Consider the following 14,391-nt stretch of genomic DNA (forward strand, 5'->3'; position numbering starts at 1 on the left):
TTGTCTTCGGAAGGCTAGGTTCAAATTCTAGCTTGGAAACATTGGGTTGACACTAAGTTAATCATTTTCTTCCAACCACCGTATATTTTATGTGTAAAGTGAACGTAGCGGCTTCTCACAGCATCATTGACAGAATGAACAAGAAGGCTTGAAAAGACACTTCATGTATGTATTACAGTGACTGTCCAGAATTCAGTGATTGTCAGTGTGTAAGTGCTGACAATCCCAGATACATTTTGTGAGTGCCCTAAAATAAGCATATAAATTTCCTGACTTTTTGACATTTGTTTACGCAATTAATTAATGGTAAACGGTTGCTAGTATATCTGCATTTTCAGACATTCACAGGATTCATTTGGAATTGTCAACCTTCATGAGAGAATGTTAATGTTCATGAATGTTAAAAGTGCTATATAATGTTGAAACGTACTGAGTTTAAGCTGCTTTCAGACATGGGGATGATTGTGTTAGCTTAACGGATTTAAATGGTTGTGCTTTGGTTCCAATTTCTAAAATTCCTTTCACACTGCAGTATCTGTTGCATTAAGGAACAGCAGTTTTTTCAGCCAATATAGCGGCATTTCACACAAATGTCTTTCACACAGCTGCAATAAACGATGTCTTGTTTTCGTCCCTCACTCGTTATACACATGCATACTGTGTTTCTCCACTGTGTAGGAGGTCTCAGATCTTGTCACCATGCAACCCTTTTCCTTTTAGCATCTGATATTTTTAAAATGTTTAGTTGTATAGACACAGAGGTGTGTGTGGGAAACGCAGCTGCTATCCGCAACTACACCAGAATGTTGGAACAATTTTAGTCAGGCAAAATGCCCCCCCAAGAATGCCTAAAGGGTGGGGACACACTGCATGCTGGGATGCCTGTCAGGTGAGCAGCTGCAGCTAGCAAAAATCTCCTGCAATTTTCCGGGTTCCCAAGGTTGCAAACAGATTATTTCTGGTATTATTTATCATGAAAGCGAGCACTAAACTTGCACGGTATTCCACTAGAATTCCATAACTAGCTTGTTCGTCATGTGAAAGATCAAATATAATGTACAGATTACCAGGTAAGAAATAATCAGACTAACGAAATAAAGTACAGTGTGAAAGCAGCCTTAGAGGCATCTGGCACCATGATGGTGAAGAAAGATACCTTGCATTCTAACAAAAACAGTTCCTTGTTTTATTACATTATGATTTATCCTGGTTGTTTTGTAGGTCCTAAGTAATGTTTTGGGTTAGCTCTTAAATGGCTATTTTTTGAAATGGCAGATTAGTCTTTTAGGCTCCAATATACACTTACCTAGGAGTAAGCCCCATTGAACCCAATAAAGCATACTTCTGAGTAGACATTTATTGGATTGCTGCCTCAGTCAGCACATTATTATGCCAAATGAGTATTACAGAAACTGAGCTACCTTCTTACTTTTTTCTCTTTCTGTCTCTGTCCCTCTCCTCCCATTTGCGCAGAGATGTTTCTGATCTTACTGGCTTTCCGGAAATGTTGGGAGGGCGAGTGAAGACTCTTCATCCTGCAGTACACGCAGGTAGGTTGCTGCTGACACGATTCCGCTGTGCAGAATGGATCGTGGCTGTGTTTTTTGGAGTTGCATGACATCTGGGGAAAGGTGGATCTGCTGAAGTTGCAGATCATCTAAAGCAGTGGTTCTTAACCTGGGGTGCACCCCCCCCGGGAGTGCGAGACACTTTTTCTAGAGGTGCGAGGCATTGTTCAAGAGATTTTAAAAATTCATTTAATCTTAGCTAAGTTAGGCTAAAACACACAATAAAATAAAATAAAATGAACGGTATTTTTTCAGGGGGTGCAAGAGCATATTTTGGAAATCCAAGGGCTGCTGGCAGTGGAAAAGGTTAAGAACCACTGATCTAAAGCATAGACGGGGAATATGTGACTGCTAACCTCACTTTGTGCGGCTCCTGACAACACTTGGAAGTTGCTCAGTTCTTCCATTTGTTTAGAGTTCCTCTGGTTTGGGAAATCTAATCTGAAGCAGCCATGGTTAAAATGGAAGCAGGGCAGACTTTGTTCCAGATCAGTTAACAGTTTTCTTTCTGGCACCATCGTCTCTGCCTGTGTCCACTGTCAGCATGCAATCGTGACAGATTACCCTAGAGGGAATATGGTCCTTCACTGACATGGTATACTTAGTGTCTGGGCTGTATCACTTCAAGCTGTAGATGAAGGCTCACATCACTGAACACTCCTCTATATCAAGGAATTCCCTCCACATAGAAAACTAACATATTGGGGAGAATAGATTCGGCCCTTTTATTGGTTGTATTCATTGTAAAAACTGGAACTGGCCTAATTACCTTATGGTTACCATCTCTCTGTAGGATAGACTCTGGGCCTTATTGCAGCCCGTGATCCCAACAACACAGGTTTTTCACAGTGGTTATATGTTTGTGGTTCCTTACTTACAACTCCTTACCCAGATCGAGCATTCGTATTAGCAACATAAAGGCAAACAGCGGTGGTTTCTTGGAGCCGTGTTAAGGGTTTAAAGGGATCAGGTGGTGCAGCCATCTCAAGATACAAAATGCAGGCAAACTCCCTTCCTGTGCAAAGTAAAAATGCTATAAGGTAGCCTAGCCTTCTCCCCAGTATGCCAAGTTTTCTATGTGCAGGGAGTTTAAAAAACAGCAGCATATGTGAGTTTTCATTTCTGTGATTCCCATCTGCATCCTAAAGTTGCATAGTCTCTGCAGGGCAGTACCCCAAGAGTCCAGCTGCTTTATGACATGAGCCTTCCTAAACAAATGCTTTTTTCTTCTTCTTGAGATACATTAAGTGCAGCTTTAAAAGACTAAGCAATGTGAAAATACCTTGGTTTAGAAATCCTAAAAAAACCATGGCACATCAAATATTACCAGAAATGTAGGCCAGTCATAATTTGGATGCCTTAAATGCACCGCAGCCCTGCCCTGGGATCAAACAAGAGGGCAGCCCCATGCCCTGCATGCTGGCTGCCAGCTCCCTGCAGAACCCTGGCGCGGAGATGCTGCCGCTCAGCCCCAACGACCTCCTGGCGGCCTCTGAGGACCAAGGAGCGCCCCTGCACCCGCCGCAGCTGCCTCACCACCTGGCCTTCACCCACGTACTCCAGTACTAGTCCTATCCGCACCTGAGCGCCTCCGGCTTTTTCAAGGAGAGCCTCCCCTCCCAGGCCTCTGCTCCGGGGGGCCTGTTCACCACCCCTCCTCCTCGCCAGAGCTGTTGGAAGGCAAGCCCAAGAGTGATGCTGCTTCTGGCCTCCCAAATGGATGGCCATCTACACCTGCTCTTACGCCAGCTGCGAGAAGATCTACATCAAGAGCTCCCACCTGAAGCCGCACCTCTGGACCCACACAGGTGGGGGCTGCCCGCTGGGTTGCCCTGTGGCATTCCTACATCTGCGGAGACCCCCTGCTTGGCACGCGGAGTCGCCTTGCCTCCATTTCCAACGTGGTAGCGTCCTGTTTGTTTCCAAGGTGGCTTCTGCCACCAAACATACGTGAAGTGGGACTTCCTGTAGACTAAGCCTGGGGGAGGGATTCTTGGCTACGATGGCTGAACTAGTCGGTTCTGAGTTTTGGGGACAGGAGCGGGGTAGCAGAAAACCTATATTTGAGTTATATTGTGTGTTGCGATTTTTATCGTATTCTATATATTGTATTGAGTTTTGCTTAGTATGCTTTTGTACTGTTGTCTTTATTCTGCTTACGTTTTTGAGACTTTTTTTGTAAGTTGCTTTGAGTTTCATTTTGGGGAAAAAGCGACTAATAAATATCATGAATAAATAATAAATAAATAATGTGGAGACAACTCTTTCTAAAGCTGCAATCCTCTGTACAGTTACTAGGGAGTGTCCAGTTGAAATTGGTGGGATGTAGCTGTGAGTTAGCACGCATAGGATTGTGCTGGAAAAATTATTCAAGGTCTGAGCCTCCCTTGAGATTAAGGCTTCAGTTTTATTACACGCATAGGAATAAGCCTAATGAACACAGTGGGGGTGAGCTGGGAGTAAAAATGCTTAGGATCGTACTGTCTAACTTAGTAGCCATATGCCAGCACTTACTAGGATGCTCATGACTAATATTTGAGTAGCTTGCGAAACTGTTTATTTGTATCATAAGAAAGAGTTGGCACTTACATTAGGAATTACATGTCTGCAGGAGAATCTGGCACCTGAAGCATTAGCTAATCATAAACCTGTTTTCCTGGATCCCTCCCTTTTGTCCCCTCAATTAGGTATTCTGGCTCGTGACATTCCACAAGATAAAGCTGACCTGGATAAATTGGATTTCAGTCTTGTAAGGTAAAATGTTTAAAGCGTCATCATGAGTTAGTAAATAATTGTGAGATAAACCTCTGATACCAATCAAGTGCTCCTCTGCAGTAGAGACTAGGGCTTCTCTTCCATATACAAACCTTCATCTGTGTCTTAGATTAAAACATGGATTGGAATGATTCAAGATGCATGAATTTTGTGATAGGGTGGTGTGTTCTTTTTGAGAGAGAGAAACTCAATAGTGCAAGAGACTTGCAAGCTTCATACTCCTAATTTTTTATTTTGAAACACTGGCAAACATACCCTTTTGAGATTTACACAGTACTGTTTGGATTTCAACACGCAAGCCAACTTCAAACATAAGAGTGCAATGATTCAGGGCCAGTCCCAGATGGTTGAAGACCCCTGGGGTGGAGCTTTTGTCCCTCCCCTGCCAATATTGTACCTCTTGTCCCATCCCTTAACTTAGCGGCAGCACAATCATTCTTCAGCCTCATTCTTCAGCCTCAACCCTTCTATTGGTTGATGTGATGTGGGTGTGATGGGAAGTGTGAGTTTGGATGCCAAATAGAAATTACTCATTAAACCCATGTGGGTTCACAAATGTGTGCCAGAAGCACTTAAGCATCAGAACTAAATAAAAACCATTCTTTGACTCATGGGCTTGAAACACAGAGGGAACATATATCCCGCCCTTCCTCCCAGCAGGAGCCCAGGGCAGCAAACAAAAGCAGTAAAAACACGGTAAAACATTATAAAAACAGACTTTAAAACACATTAAAACAAAACATCTTGAAAAACATTTTTTTAAAATGAAGTGGGTTAGTCTCTGGCAATGGGTCATCTAATTTCCCTCCCTCCCCTCTCCCAATAACTTGGGCAGATGGTCTTTAGCGCTTCAGCATTGTGAGCCACCTGAATGATGGTGGGTTTTTTCAACCAAATGAAGGAGAATATGACCATGTTCCAGCCAAAGTACTTGATCCATCTTATTCATTTCAGTAGGAGAATTAACCACGGGCTTAACCGTCTCTTTCCCTCCCCTCTTGAAACCTAGGACCAAAAAGTCCACCCATTTGGCTGGATTGGCCCATAGTCCACATGCTGTTATCATCTCAGCAGTGTAGATCATCTGCTGTTTTTCCCCCTTCTTCTTTTCAACTGTGGTCTGTACAAATGAATAGCTGCTTCCCTTATTTGTTGAACTACCTGAAAGCAATTTCTAGTCGATGATCTCATTCTATAAGCTCCTCGGATAAGTCCATGACTTATGACTTGTCACTGGCATAAGAGAATGGATGCTGTTGCCAGGGCTTTTCCCGTGCTATGTTCCAAACTGGCTCACTCCCTAGTGCTGCCCGTGGTACTGCTGAATGAGTGCCCCATCCAAGATTTCGTTTTTGTTTAGCTGCAGCAAGCATCAGTTAAGCTATTGCGTTGCATTAGGGCAGGGGTGGCCCGGCAGTTGTTGCTGGATTACAGCTGCCATCATCCCTGCTGACCATTGGGCATGTTGGCTGAGGTTGAAGAGAGAGGGGAGTCCAACAGTACTGAGGACCACATTGCTCTTAAAGGAAAACGGCTTGGTAACTGCATGCCAGTGATGTGTAGGGTGGAGCCAAAAGTGGGTGGAGTCAAGAGGTGGAGGCAGGTCACCCCATTCTTTCTGCCACTCCCTTATTCCCTGTTTTTTTAATCTCTCCTGAAAAGTATTGGGCGGGGGCGGAGAAAGGTTGGGGAGGAGTTTGATTCTCAGGGAGTGGTATCATGTAAGGAGAGGAGGGTTAACCTTCCCTCCCCAGCTGCCATCCCCCTGTAAATCTGCCCCCCCCCCACACACACACACAGCAGTTAGGCTTACGGGAGAAAAAACCCCTCTCATGCACATAAATAAGAAGTTTCCCTTCTTAAGCATAATTGCTATGTGGGTGGCTAGAGCCATGTTGGGGACACATGAGCTGGATTCAAAGGCACCATAGGCTGCATCTCGCCCACAGCCCACCAGTTCTCAGTCCCTGTCTTAATTGAATAATTTAAAGCAATTCAATCCTTCTCTTTCTAGAGTTGTAGTTTGCAACCTCTACCCCTTTGTCAAGACTGTAGCGTCTCCAAATGTGACTGTCCAAGAAGCAGTCGAACAGATTGACATAGGTAAGTCAAAGAAACATTTGTTCAAAGAGATTGCGCATTGTAAATCAATGTGTGCCCACAACTTTGGGGCTGTAGTTCATTGGTCTCTTACTTAAAGGCAGCCTTCAGGGTGTGTGTGTGCGTGCACTTGGCAACTCTGCCTGGGATATCCCAGTTTTGGACCCATAGCGATCTTGCTGCTTTTTTGGCTGCATTGTAGCTTTTCTGTGAACGCTTTGGGAGGTGATAATAGATATGTTGATTTGTAACATTGTATGATCAGGAGTGATGACCTGGACAACCACGAATGAAATTGTGACGCGTGTAAACAATTCCTCAGGCAAGTACAAAAAAATCTCCAAACGTTTCTGAGGGTTCTCTTATTTTCCAGTTGTTACGAAATTATTTTGAGAAGCCAGTGCAGCAACCTGTTGCAGAATCATTTTAGCTCAGCAGATTATGAGCTGCAGTTTCGGTGTCACAATGGACTTGGATTGTATCCCCCTCCAGTCCCTCTCCCCCCACACCCTCAAAATCCACTCTGGTGGGTTGGGGGACCCCCCCCCCGAGCAGATGCAGGGGCTGATGGGAGGAGGAGAGTAAACAGAAGTCCCGTTGCATGAGGGGAACTGTGCACCCGGAGCCTTGGCTACAACTCAATGTTAGTTATAAATTCTTTTTTTTTTTTTTACAATAATTTTTATTCAAATTTTCATAAAACAAACAAAACAAAATCATAAAACATTCAAAGACAAAAAACAAAACAAAACAAAAATGATTAAACAAAAAAATAAAATGTTGACTTCCCATTTGTCGCAGATCAGTTATAGGTCTACAATATATAACAATCCTGTCTCTTAAATTATATTATAAAATCACTTTCCTCCAGTAGTTATCTTAATTAATCATCAAATCTCATAAACATTACTTTATTCCTTCCACAAAAAGTCAAAGAGAGGTTTCAATTCTTTAAGAAATATATCTATCAATTTTTCTCCAAATAAACATGTCAATTAATCCATCTCGTTAATAATAATAATAATCTTATTGTCATAACCATAGTCCAAATAAACATATCGATTAATCCATCTCATCAAAATCTGTTAGGTCCAATAATTTCAATAGCCATTATTCCATTATCCCTATTAATTCCATCTTCCATCTTCAATAGTCCTGTTAAGTCCAGTAATTTCAGTGTCCAATCTTCCATTATCTGTATTCCATAATAATCTTGCTGTCATAGCCATAGTCATATAATAAGAGTCTGATGGGAATTTCCTCTATCCCAAATATTTTCTTGCCATCGATTCTGAATAAGTTGCTGAAATATTGTTGTAAAGTCATATCTCTGTCCTTCTTTTTTACAAAATGCACTGGCTCATCTCTTGAGAGTTTTTCCATTGTCACATGGCTGCAGTTAATTCCATAGATTTTCTCTATATCAAGCTCCATCACATCATTCCAGTCCAGAAAATTATCCAAGCCATTGATGACTTTATCTCTAATATCTTCATTAATTTCTTCAGAGATAACGTTAAATTCCAAACAGTAGATTTTATTTCTAATATCCATAAACTCCAGATCTTTTTCCAATTCCACATTTGTTCCAATCTCCAGGGCTTGTATCTTCCCTTTATTTTTTCTTTTCTCATCTCTGATCTCATTCTCCTCTCTCACAGGATCCCCTATTTCTTTAAGCTCCTGCGTCATTTTGCTCAGTTCAATTTTCAGCTCCTTACTGCCCTGTCGCAGGGTTTGTTTCGTTATCTCAATCTCATCCATTATTTTCTGAAACATAGTTACTTCCAGATTCTCAGCCACTTTCTTGATTGCCATTTTTAAAACCACGAAAACAAAACAAAACAAAAATAAAGAACCACTTCTTATTTCAGCAACAATTGGGTTAATATTCCAGGCTTGATGACATCACAGTATAAACAGAGCAACCTGCCTTATCTCTCTATGTTCAAGAATACAAAACAAATTTAGTTCCCAGCATCAAAACAGTTAGTGGCGTCGTGAAGAAGCAGATTCGTCAAAATAAAATAGACCAAAACGAGAATGGTCCCAGACAATATAATGTTCCAAAGTTCATATTTTTTATTTTTTTCTCCTCGGAATAGAAATCCCTCTTCTGTTTATATCTTTAGAATGCACTTCCAGGACAGCTTTTTGCAATAGAAGCAGAGATAAGCTGTTTATTTCATGAATAACAGAGAAGAGTTATAGCTCACCCAGAAGTTCTTTAAAGCTGATTCATTTGACAAATCTCTTTTTGCTGCAACAATTTAAACCAAGTAAAAAAAAAAGATAGAAAGAAGGGTGCTTGCCTGTTAGTCCGTTTTCTCTTTGAAGAAAAGATAAACGTGTTGCATTAATCAGATAGAGCTTGTTTGGAAGTCCGTCCGGCATTGCTGGCTGGACCTTTTCTCATAAATTAATGAAATCCAGTCCTCCCAACAAAAACAGGCTTTTGAGGTTGATCTCTACGTTTCTCCCTGCCCGGGAGAAATTTCATCAGTCAAAAAAAAAAATGTTCTGACTGATTTATATCTGAAAAAGCTTCTTCTGAGGCGGGAGCCCGTCTCAAAAGCAGGCACAAGTGAAGTCACCCTTCCCGGAAGTCAATGTTAGTTATAAATTCTGTTGAGCTGTTGGAAGGCTAGCTGTAGTACTTGTACTATGAATTGTGCAGATCCTGTGCATGATAGAAAATGAGCTGTGTGTGAGAGGTAGATTTGGTGTGTCTGGGAAGTTGTACAGCAGGACTGGGGAACCTGTGGCCCACCAGATGTTGTCAGTCTCCAGCTCCCATCAGCCTCTGCCATCATGGCCAATGGTCAGGAATGGCAGGATTTGTAGTCCAGCAACATCTGGAGAGCCACCCACCCTGTTGTGTAGCATAATGGTGATGGTTTTCCTGGCTTCCTTGTAATCGTAGGAGGTGTAGCTTTACTGAGGGCTGCTGCAAAGAACCATGCTCGTGTGTCTGTTGTGTGTGATCCTGGGGACTATACCACCATAGCGAAGGAAATGCAGGCATCCAGCAATAAAGATACTACCTTGGAAACTCGCCGTCAGTTGGCACTGAAGGTATTCTGTATGCTCTCCTACCATGAGCTGTGCTTTTTCACCACTTTTCAAGTATCCTGGTGACTAATGGGACTCAACCACCTTTTCCTCAGGCTTTCACTCACACTGCTCAGTACGATTTGGCCATCTCTGATTACTTCAGGAAAGAGTACAGCAAAGGAGTGTCTCAGCTTCCCCTGAGGTATGGCATGAATCCACACCAGACGCCTGCTCAACTCTACACCTTGAGGCCTAAGCTTCCTCTTTCAGGTAGGATACATTGAAAGACTGAATAACATTATACGAGTACCGTAACAATACTTGGCAACAATACTTTTGAATATTCAAAGCATATTATTTTGGAATATTTAACAAGAACTCTTTTAGATAGGTCAGTATTGATCTTCTCATAATCACAGATGGGGGTACCCGAAGGGAGAGAGAGGAACGCTATCCAGTGCATTCATAACAGAGGCGAGATTAGCAATGAGGACTTCCTGATTCATACCTCAGTGACTGTTGACACTGCATTTCACCATCTCTCAGTAAGTCAAGGTGGTGTGTAGTAGTTAGAATTTTGGCCTTCAACTGGGGAGACCCAAGTTCAAATCCCCACTCAGCAATTAAAATGACAGCGTGACGCATTATGTCTCAGCCTAACCTACCTCACATGGATCTTGTAAAAATTAAGTGGGAAAAGTTTTGTAAATTGTCCTGAGCTCCTTGGAGAAAGGGTGGATTAAAAATTGGTTAGCTAGCTCTTTGATTTCCCTTGGGTTATTCTCTCCTGTTCTGTGATTTCACATATCTGTAGATGGCTGTAGCTCTCAAATATCAGGTTTTCGTTCTTTTAAGACAGATGGGGAGCTTGTGACCCTCCAGGTATTGTTGAGCTATGACTCCCATCATCCCTGACCATTTGCCACGCTGGCTGAGGCTGATGGGAGTTGAACAACAACTGGAGGGCCATAGATTCCTCATCCCTGTTTTAAAGAGAGCAGGGATGAGGAATCGTGTTTGCACATTACTTACAGCTTCCTAGGGCAAAATATCTTTGTTCTGTACATAACTACCTGTACACCTTTTGGGCATCCAATTATGTTCTTCTGCCCATACTTTCCCTCCTAACTTTGAATCTTTTTAAGCTTCCATCAAGCTGTTGCCAAGCAGAATGGGACATGTTCTTCAAGCCCTCAGATGTTTTGTTCAGGCTTTGAGCTGGAAAATTCAAAATCAATTTATTTGCGTCTGATTTACAAACCTCAATGTGATCACAGAATTTACTTTTGGTGCAGAATTTGAACTAAGTGTGTAATGTAGGCATGCCACCTTGTCATAACTGCTCTCTAACCTTGGTACAAGTCTATCTTCTCTCTCTCTCTCTCTCTCTCTCTCTCTCTCTCACATGCGTGCACTCTCTTGTTACTTAAAAGGGGAATGAGGGGGGAACGGAAGGCCATCTCTCTTCATTCATTCTGTCCCTGTGTGCTTACCACTGGTAGGCTTAAAAGGAAGGAAAGACTGTTCATAAAGCTGAGTTCCAGAACCGAACACAAGTGAACTAAATGGTCAATGTAACTTACACTTTGGCTGTTGATGCTCCCTGCAGAGTGGCCTTTATAACTGAATTCACTTTTATGATCTGTCTGCAGTTCTTAATGGCTCTCCAGGGTTTATAAACCTGTGTGATGCTCTGAATGCCTGGCAGCTGGTCAAGGAGCTCAAACAGGCTGTGGGCATTCCGGCTGCAGCCTCCTTCAAACACGTCAGTCCAGCAGGTAAGACTGTAGCTTCCAGCTTTGGCCCGTGTTCAGTCGTTTGGCTTTCTCCAGCTGCATCTTGCATTAATGCATTAAAAAGAGACCATATCCCTTGTGTTATGTCTGCAAAGGCGTTCTAATGTCTTATTTAAAAGGACCGACTCTCCAACCAAGCTGTGAACTTGCCCTGATGGATGACCTTTATCAGGAGAAGGACAGGGAGAGTGCTAGCCTTTTATTCTTACTTGCTCTCTCAGCGGCTTTTAATACTATTGACCATGGCATCCTTCTGAACTGATTTGGTGAGATGGGTATTGGAGGCACTGTTTTTCAGTGGTTCCGATCCTATCTCAAAGGTCGTTTTCAAAGAATAGCATTGGATGATTGTCTTTCTGCCCCCTGGCAGTTGTGCTGTGGGGTGCCGCAGGGTACCATCTTGTCCCCCATGCTGTTTAACTTCTATATGAAGCCCTTGAGAGTGGTCATCAGGAGATTTGGGGTGAGGTGTCAGCAGTACGCTGATGATACCCAGCTCTATTTTTCTGTAACATCTGAATCGGGAGAGGACATGCAAGCCCTGGACCGCTGCTTGGACTCAGTGGTGGGCTGGATGAGGGCCAATAAACTGAGTCTGAATTGTAGCAAGACAGAGGTGCTTGGTGGTTCCTGGAATTGGATAACTGGTCAGTTGCCTGCTTTGGATGGGGTTGTACTCCCTCTGAAAGAGCAGGTCGGTGGTCTGCGGGTGCTCCTGGATCCATCTTTGTCGCTAGAGGCCCAGGTGACCTCAGTAGCTAGGAGTGCCTTTTACCAGCTTCGGCTGGTGAGACAGCTGCAGCTGTTTCTGGACTGGGATAGCCTGACCACTGTGGTCCACGCACTGGTAACCTCCAGGCTAGATTGCTGTAATGCGCTCTATGTGGGGCTACCCTTGAGGTTGGTCCAGAAGCTGCAGCTGGTGCAAAATGCAGCAGCGTGACTGCTCAGTGAGGCGGGGTATCACCACCATGTACCCCGCTGGCTACCTATTAGCTATCGGGTTAAGTTCAAGGTTCTGGTTTTGGTGTTCAAAGCCCTATACAGCTTTGGACCAGGATACCTGAAAGGCCGTCTTACCCCTTATATATACCCAGTCAGTCAATATGCTCTGCAGATGAGGGCCTCCTGCAGATATCATCTTATCAGAAGGTCCATTCTGCACAACACTGGAAGCTGACCTTTGGAATACCTTTTGGAATTCCCTCCCCTTAAATATTTAGACAGGAGCCATCTCTGTTATCTTTTTGGTGCCTACTGAAGACCTTCCTCTTTCAACAAGCCTTTTAAGTAGAGCCCTTATCCCAGTCTTCATCTCTGTTGGAACTGATTTTTAGGATGTTTTTAAAGCTTTTTTTAAAAAAGATGTTTTGCTTTAATATATTTTAAAGTCTGTTTTTACGATGTTTTATAGTGTTTTGAGTGTTTTTGTTTGCTGCCCTTGGAGGAAGGTGGGATTTAAATAATAATAATATAATAATAATAACAACAACAACAACAACTGCAGCCCTGTTCTGCTCCTCTCTTTGTTGGAGAGCAAGTGGTGTGTATTCATACAGTTGGAAAGTGACTTGAAAGGTAGGCTGGTCCAATCCCTTCCCCATGCAGGAAAAGCATTATTATAGCCATCCAGACTCTGCAGGAAAACCTCTGACAAAGGAGAATCCATCACCTTCCAAGGCAGTTTTTTTCCATCCAGCTCATGCCCCTTGGGAGGCTCTTCCTAAGTCCTTTTATTTTTTCCTTTTCCTTTTTTGTAACTGGTTCAGATTCAAAACTTTGCAGGTATGTGACGGACATATAGAAATAACGCCATATTGCTTTTAATACCAGAAGCTGCCTTTAGACCTGTGGCCCTCTCAGATGTTGCTGGACTACAAAACTCCCATCAGCTGCAGCCTGAGTGGCCAGTGGGTTAGGGAGAGCCACCCCAGTTCCCCACCCCTGCTTTAGGCCACTCTTGAGAGACTGGGATTTTCAGCCCTCTTCTGACTGCCTTCACGTATTTTGCCTACCAGGTGCAGCTGTTGGCGTACCCCTCACTGAAGAAGAAGCTCAAGTCTGTATGGTGCATGACTTACACCACACCCTGACACCCTTGGCAGCTGCATATGCGCGGGCAAGAGGTGAGTGGGTTTTCAAAACAGAGCTGCATCCATTTCTTGGATCTTATTGATCCCCAGCCCAGTAGAGCTGCTGTCCTTCCCTGTTTCTATAGTGCCACTATAGGGCAGTGGTGCCCTGTTTGTCAGAAATTTGCCAAGAACTCCCCCCCCCAAAAAAAATTCTGACTGTGGTGGCAGACTGGAGAACCCCATGAAAAAGCCAAATAAATTATTCTCGTTAAGCAGTTTCTTTAAGTAGCAAATAGAGAAAATGCATGTATATGGATTTTACCTGATCCATCTTTCATGACTACACTTAAAACAAAACAAAAAAATCGTGCTTCTGATTCATGCAAATGTGATTGCCGGGTAATCACATGCTGCCCAAGGATGTAATCTGTTTTATGCTGCCACTCCCCAGACAGATCTGGTGACTATTTATTCACTGTGCTGCAGCAAACAGCTTTTTTTTTCCTTTTTGTTTTTTTTTACAATTACGCTGAAAACGACCAAAGCCACATGACAAGGTGCTGCATAAAACGGACTTGCTGCCCAGGCGACTTGGGCCTTAGTTAAGAAACCTATCACAAGTCCCAAAGGCTTCAGTCATTTTTATGGAACTATGCCGCACTGAATCCAGCGGGACTTGTATATGAGAAAATGTGCCTGGGACTGGGCTGTATAAGAAGCTAAACTCTGGGAACTCTGACTCTGGTACGTGAGCAATCTGGTGCATAATGTTCCTCCCGTCCCCAGGTGCTGATAGGATGTCGTCTTTTGGTGACTTCATTGCTCTCTCTGATATCTGTGACGTCCCCACAGCGAAAATTATTTCCAGAGAGGTCAGTAATGGTGGCATTCTGTACCACAATGGTAACTACAGTTGGAGTTGGCCTTGCCTAATGTAATGGCCATAGTTTAGGGAGTGAGTAGGGGTAAGACACTTTCTTCTTGTGAACTGTAATTTTGCTGCTGCAGGAGAGGTATGCAGTT

At 43.2% G+C, this 14,391-nt stretch overlaps 1 protein-coding gene across 3 annotated transcripts in view; it reads left to right on the forward strand.

Annotated features, from left to right (window-relative positions):
- Positions 1-14,391, forward strand: part of ATIC (5-aminoimidazole-4-carboxamide ribonucleotide formyltransferase/IMP cyclohydrolase) — a 51,060-nt gene that overhangs the window by 13,923 nt on the left and 22,746 nt on the right. For all 3 annotated transcript variants that reach the window (XM_061607712.1, XM_061607713.1, XM_061607714.1), the window contains exons 3-10: positions 1,474-1,550; positions 4,256-4,322; positions 6,358-6,446; positions 9,367-9,518; positions 9,611-9,767; positions 11,150-11,275; positions 13,312-13,419; positions 14,155-14,240. In XM_061607712.1, coding sequence (XP_061463696.1) covers positions 1,474-1,550; positions 4,256-4,322; positions 6,358-6,446; positions 9,367-9,518; positions 9,611-9,767; positions 11,150-11,275; positions 13,312-13,419; positions 14,155-14,240 — 862 coding nt within the window. The remainder of the gene's footprint in view (positions 1-1,473; positions 1,551-4,255; positions 4,323-6,357; positions 6,447-9,366; positions 9,519-9,610; positions 9,768-11,149; positions 11,276-13,311; positions 13,420-14,154; positions 14,241-14,391) is intronic.

The sequence above is a fragment of the Rhineura floridana genome, chromosome 2, assembly GCF_030035675.1.
Source record: "Rhineura floridana isolate rRhiFlo1 chromosome 2, rRhiFlo1.hap2, whole genome shotgun sequence".
Lineage (NCBI taxonomy): Eukaryota > Metazoa > Chordata > Lepidosauria > Squamata > Rhineuridae > Rhineura > Rhineura floridana.